We start from the raw sequence: 5,569 nt of genomic DNA on the forward strand, positions 1-5,569 counted from the left end.
CGCCGCCCCTTCCCGGCTCCGCTGCCCTCCCGCAGCACGGCCATCCGCAGCTGCGGGGCTCTGCGCTTGGGGTGCTTTTCCCCCTCCAAAAGCGGTGCTGCTCTCGGAGCGCTGCTCCGGCCGAGGAGCGGCGAGCGGCGCTCCCGGCCCCGGCCATCCCCCGCTGCCCCGAGGGCTCGGGCCCCGCACCGCGCCGGGGCCCGCAGCCCGCGCCTCGCCGAGCACTTCCAGGAGCATTTTCCGATCAACCCAGAAGTGCCTGAACGCCCTGAGGAATCCCAGGAGCGCGCACAGCAATATGGTTATTACCGGATGATATTTGGGAAGAAAGTGCTAATGGGCAATCTGGTGTTTATTTTGAAACTGCTAACAATGATTTTTCTCTGGTAAAAGGCAGTGTCTGGGCGCACGGCTGAGTGGGCTTTGAGCATGGGCTCTAACAGATGGTGCGGAGCTCGAGGTGCGGGATCGGCCCTCCGCTCCCGGCGCCCGCCGGGCTGGGGGAGCGCCGGGCTCCGAGCAGCCTCCCTGCTTCCCTCCCTGCCTCTCCTCCTGCTTCCCTGCATCCCTCCCTGCCTCTCCTCCTGCTTCCCTGCATCCCTGCCTGCCTGCCCGCGCCCCTGCCGAAGCGCAGCGCCCGGGGCCGGGGCGCAGAGCCGGCCCCCGCAAAGCCCTGGCTGTTAATGAGGGCTGGGGGTGCCGAGCCGAGCCCCCGCCCGGCGCCCCCCGGGGCTCGCTGCGCTCCGGCAGCTCCGCGCAGCCCCGCGCAGCCGGGCGGAGGGGCCGGGGGGGTCCCCACCTCCAGGTATTGTTTTGCAAACAGAGGGGGTCATAGATGACAGCGCAGACATAACAAGGCGGCTGTGGCCGCGAGTGTTTGTTGTCGCAGCGTGCCATATAACTTCTGGTGATTGTTACTTTTCCTCTGATGAAACCACGTATTTATAAGTGATTTATTTTTTATTTTGTAGCACAAACAGAAATCCATAAACTGTCGGTTCAGCGCCATTGACTCTTTGATCAGTTACTGGGCTATTTTTTTCCCCCTCTCCCGTCAGCGGGGAGAGATTAAAAGCCTTTATTTTCAGCCCTTTTTCTGCTGCAAAGGTACGAGCCGAAATGGACAATAAAAGTGCACTTCAAATGCATCCTCTTTGCTCCTTTACTCGGCGCTAACGAAACTTATAGCTGCCTATGTCAGCCTCTTAATTACACTACTACAGCGATTTCCGAAAACATTTAGCTGCTGTATACAAAGGAAATAAACCCACATTGTCAACTCGAGAGCGCTCCGGAGTTTAAAAGGCTGCTCTGTAACCCAGCGAAATAATTATTGAAGGGTACGACGCCTCCGTCTTTGTCAGAGTAATTGTACTTGGCCTGTCAGCTCTGCTTTTCTCCGGGAGGAAATCCCACTATTTCACTCCTGGAGGCTTTTACATCCAACCTGGGTTCAGGCAGGAGAAGTAGAAAGTTTCTGCGGGGTGGCAGCGCGGCCGTGCGCGCAGCTTGCGCGGGGCCCACCCTGACCCGGGGGACTCTCCTGCCCGTGCCTCGGGGGCTGCAGAGTTTCCAAAAATAATGGATGTGGGCAGGCTGGCCTCGGCCGGCAGTGCAGAATAGGCGGCGGTGTTACAGCCCGGCAGATTGGGGGAATGGTTTTAATTTCCATCGCTGGGATCTGATTTCCAGAACACTGGAAATTATTCCCCATTCTCACCTTCCTCCCTATTCCCCCAAAAGATTTTTAATAAATAGTAATTAAAAAAAAAAAAAAAAAAAAAGAGTCGTGAAATGTCTCTCCGGAAGAAAAAAATAATAAAAATAATTTTAAAAGAAATAAAGTTGATTAAATTCCGAGCTCTCTGTCTGTAATTGCTGCGGTGCAATGCTGATAACATGTAGTTATCATCGGAAAAGTTGACCAAGACAGGTTAAATAATTTAATAAGGAACTGCTTGTAATTATGTTATTTACAAGGTATGACAGAGGTTTGAGGAAGAAACAGAAGCTGATCTCAGGGAAATGGACGGGTTTGGGTGACCCCTGGAGCATGGAGTTTGAATTATGGAGATGGGGGGCTGAGAGGTGAATATGGACTAGAGGAGAACAAGATGACTTTTCACCTCAGCACATTTAACTTTTAAATCCAAATAAACGTCTCGCATTACTGGATGGTCACGTTATAAAAGAAAAAGGACTAATCCGGCCAGTTTCGGAGCATGGGGAAGGCGGCTGCCCTTCCCTCAGCGAGAAAAAATATCGCCAAAAAAAAAGTTACAAAGGGGAAAAGTGCATTTAAAAATAAATCTGGGTAACTCGGCGGGATTTTTTTTCCCCTTTCCTTTCTCCCTCGCTAAATTAATTATATCAAACATCTGTTCCCATGACGTTGTCCTCGATGCCACACACACCACTGAATGATCTCAACGCTGCCTCGAAGAGCAACAACACACCTTTTTCGCTTTCCCAAATATCCTCCGGTAATGGGGATCTCAGTTAGCAGCTACCTGATGTAGTCGCTCAGGTAAATTAAGAGTAGGCGTGCTCTGCCGGTTTGCTCGCCCCCCACCCCTCCAAGCAAGGGCAAAATACAAACTTAGGAACCCGCGTGGTAAGAAAAGCGTAAACTTTCTCACCTGTTTGGTCATGGAGTCTATTAGCCGAACGTACAGGTCCTGCTCTGTCCTAACTCCTGCGGAGGGGAAGTAGAGACAAATTCCGATCAGGATTTCGGTAGCGAACCACCCCAATCCCACAAGGAAAGGATGAGGTCAGGCAATTAACCGCAGCGGGCAGGGATCGGCCCCGCGCCGGCTTCAGGAGAAAATTCAAAATTCAAAAAAAAAAAAAAAATTAATAATGATAAAAATTAGCCAGGAATCAGCCGGTGACGGAGTCGTGCTGAGCCCGGCGCTCGGGGAGCCGTGGCCGAGCCAGCCCCCCCCGGCCGGGCTCGCTGCGGCCCCACGGCCCCGGGGAACACGCGGGACCCCGGGCGCTGGCGCTGAGCAGCCCCCCGCGGGTCTTCCGCGCCCGGGCAAGCGGCTCCGCCGGGCCGGGGCTCCTCTCTGCCCACTCACCCCATCCCAATAATTACCAGCAATTCCCAAAACTGAAAAAAAAGTCCCTTAAAAGTGCCGTTGTGGCCGAGCAGCCATCGATCCCCTTTTTTACTTTCCACTTCAAGCCCAGCCGGTTAATCATGTGAAGTACCATTGACTTATCGATCCTTTATGTTTTGTTTTCCTTATATGCCAAGGAAAGAGCCGTGTTTACACGCGTGTAATTTTAATCTCGAAATCTTTATATCCTTTATCCCCCTGCTCCCCCCCAAAAAAGGCCTCGGAAGGAAAATCAGACTTTTCTGCGGCACACGGACGCTCAAAAATGGGAGAACGACAACTTACCATTGCTATACAATAACTGAAGTTTATAATGAATCCCATTGTTAGTTTTTTCATTGTTTGGCTCCTGCAAGTAACGATAAATAATTACATTTAGCATGAAAAATAACGCCCTCCTCCTGCTGCCCATTTTTCTCGTCCCTGAAGCGGCTCGGAATTAACAGTTTGCAGAAATTCAGCCCACGGTCACTTTTTTTTTTTTTTTTTTTTTTTTTTTTTTTTTTTTTTTGGTGTGGAGCGCTGATGATGTCATTAGCTCGGTGCAAATATGTCATGTTTTGCCGTTTTCCCGGTGTTTTAAATAAGTCGGGGCCGCGGCGCTAAGTTTCTAACCCCGGGGTCTGTTCGGAGCGGCCGTGAGACCGGGGGGAGCCGCACGTGGCGTGGGCGCCGCTGGAGCGCCGGGAGGGCGGCCGTGCTGGGAATGAGCTCTGCTCCACTCAATTACGCGTAAAAAACTTAAAAAAAAAAAAAAAAAAAATTAAGGTAACTGGCAGACTTACTTTCTCTTTCTCCACAAAGTCCACAAAAGCTGTTCTCTCAATCTCCACCGGCTGTCCCTGCCTGTCGTACAGAGCTAAGACGAAGTGGAAAAAATTGGATTTTCTGAGATTGGAAGGCGGCTGTTTCTCGAAATGTGCCCGAGCCAGCCCCACGCCGCTGCGGGAGAAAACAAGACAAGGCGTGGGTGAGAGCGGCGGGAAGGGGCGCGCAGGCTCCGCGGCCGCGGGGGGATGCGGGGGGATGCGGGGAGCGCGGAGCGGCGCGGAGCGGGGAGGCTGTAACTGATACGGGGCGGGCGGGGGGGGGGGAGTTAAGGGGGGGGGGATTTACGGCCGGGATGAGAAATACAGGAGGAGAAAACCGCCGGGAGAGGATTTGGCAGACGTACCTTTGGGCGGCCGTGTTAGCATCCACTACCCCAGCAGTATGCATCCATGAGCGGACGGGGTTCATCCCACTGCCCAGCGGTTCTTCTTTCATGGTCGTCCCACCTCTTGGTATATTTTCCTGAATCCCAAACATTAAAACAAATTTGGGCAAAACCAGCTCCTAACCAAAAGGGGTTAAAATTGAGGGAAATGTCAGATACGGGGTGGGTTGGTTGTTGCTTGATTTTCTCTCTCTCTCTCTCTCTCTCTCTCTCCTTGGCGACTGGAATATAAGAGATGACTTTACTCCCTGTGATCAGTAGGAGAAAAGCCCAGTTCAAGTCTTGCTTCCTTCTTCAATCTGTCCTGTATTGGCACGACATAAACAATTTACTGAGTACTTCTGTGCGGCGAGTTGGATGGCGTTCCAGTTTGGTGGTTTAAAAAAAAAAAAAAAAAAGAAAAAAAAAAAAAAAAAAGAAGGAAAAAGTATAACTGCAGCCGGCGACACTGCGAGGTGGCTTTTTTTTTTTTAGGGGGGGAGGGGGGGAAAAAGAATAAATATTTTTGTTGTTGTTGTTTGCAGACGCGCTCAACGTGGTGTCATCCTAGTAAAAACCGGCTCGGCAAAAAAAAAAAAGCTTCAGGACACTGCTGAATCGACCACTTTCTGGCAAGGCTCTCCTGCTCCAAAAGACAAATAAACGGGGGGGAAAAAAAAAAAAAAAATCCTGATTACCGCGGAGGTGTTGCCGGGCACACGGGAGAACGGGGCGCGGGCCCGTGGCGGCTCGCGGAATGGACGGAGGCGCGCAGAGCCCGGCCCTCCCTCCCCGAGGAGCGCGCCCCTTCCCCGGGAGCCGGGCCCCCGCCGCCGCGGGAGACGTGGCGTCATCGATGACGTCGCTATGGGGGGCGTGGCCACGCCCATATATGGAGCGCGGGGTCCGGCGGCGCGCCCGCCCGGGCCCGGCCTCCCCCTCCCCGCCGTGGCGGAGGCACGGCCCGGCACGGCTCGGCACGGCCCGGCACGGCCCGGCACGGCTCGGCACGGCTCGGGCACGGCTCGGCACGGCTCGGCACGGCCGCGGGAGGGGCGCGGAGCCGCGCGGAGCCGGCCCGCGTGGAGGGTCGCGGCGGTGCTCGGGGCCGGACAAAGGGTGGGATGCTGGGTGCGCCCCTGTGTGATCGCCGCGCTATAAATGCAGAGCGGACGCGGCCAGAAATACCTGTGTTTGAGACTTGGTGTGCGCACGCAAATGTAGCCCCAGCTGTAGGTCCGCCTTGTCC

General features: G+C 54.0%; 1 protein-coding gene across 2 annotated transcripts in view; it reads right to left on the reverse strand.

The window, feature by feature from the left end:
• EBF3 (EBF transcription factor 3) overlaps nt 1–4,433 on the reverse strand; it is a gene marked incomplete at its 5' end in the record, with an annotated part of 118,930 nt that extends 114,497 nt beyond the window's left edge. For both annotated transcript variants that reach the window (XM_082285613.1, XM_082285612.1), the window contains 4 exons: nt 2,640–2,695; nt 3,411–3,474; nt 3,911–4,067; nt 4,300–4,433. In XM_082285613.1, the coding sequence (XP_082141739.1) occupies nt 2,640–2,695; nt 3,411–3,474; nt 3,911–4,067; nt 4,300–4,433 (411 nt within the window). The remainder of the gene's footprint in view (nt 1–2,639; nt 2,696–3,410; nt 3,475–3,910; nt 4,068–4,299) is intronic.
• Nucleotides 4,434–5,569: the final 1,136 nt, after the last annotated feature.

This window comes from Coloeus monedula, assembly GCF_965178545.1.
Source record: "Coloeus monedula genome assembly, chromosome: 8".
Classification (NCBI taxonomy): Eukaryota; Metazoa; Chordata; class Aves; order Passeriformes; family Corvidae; genus Coloeus; species Coloeus monedula.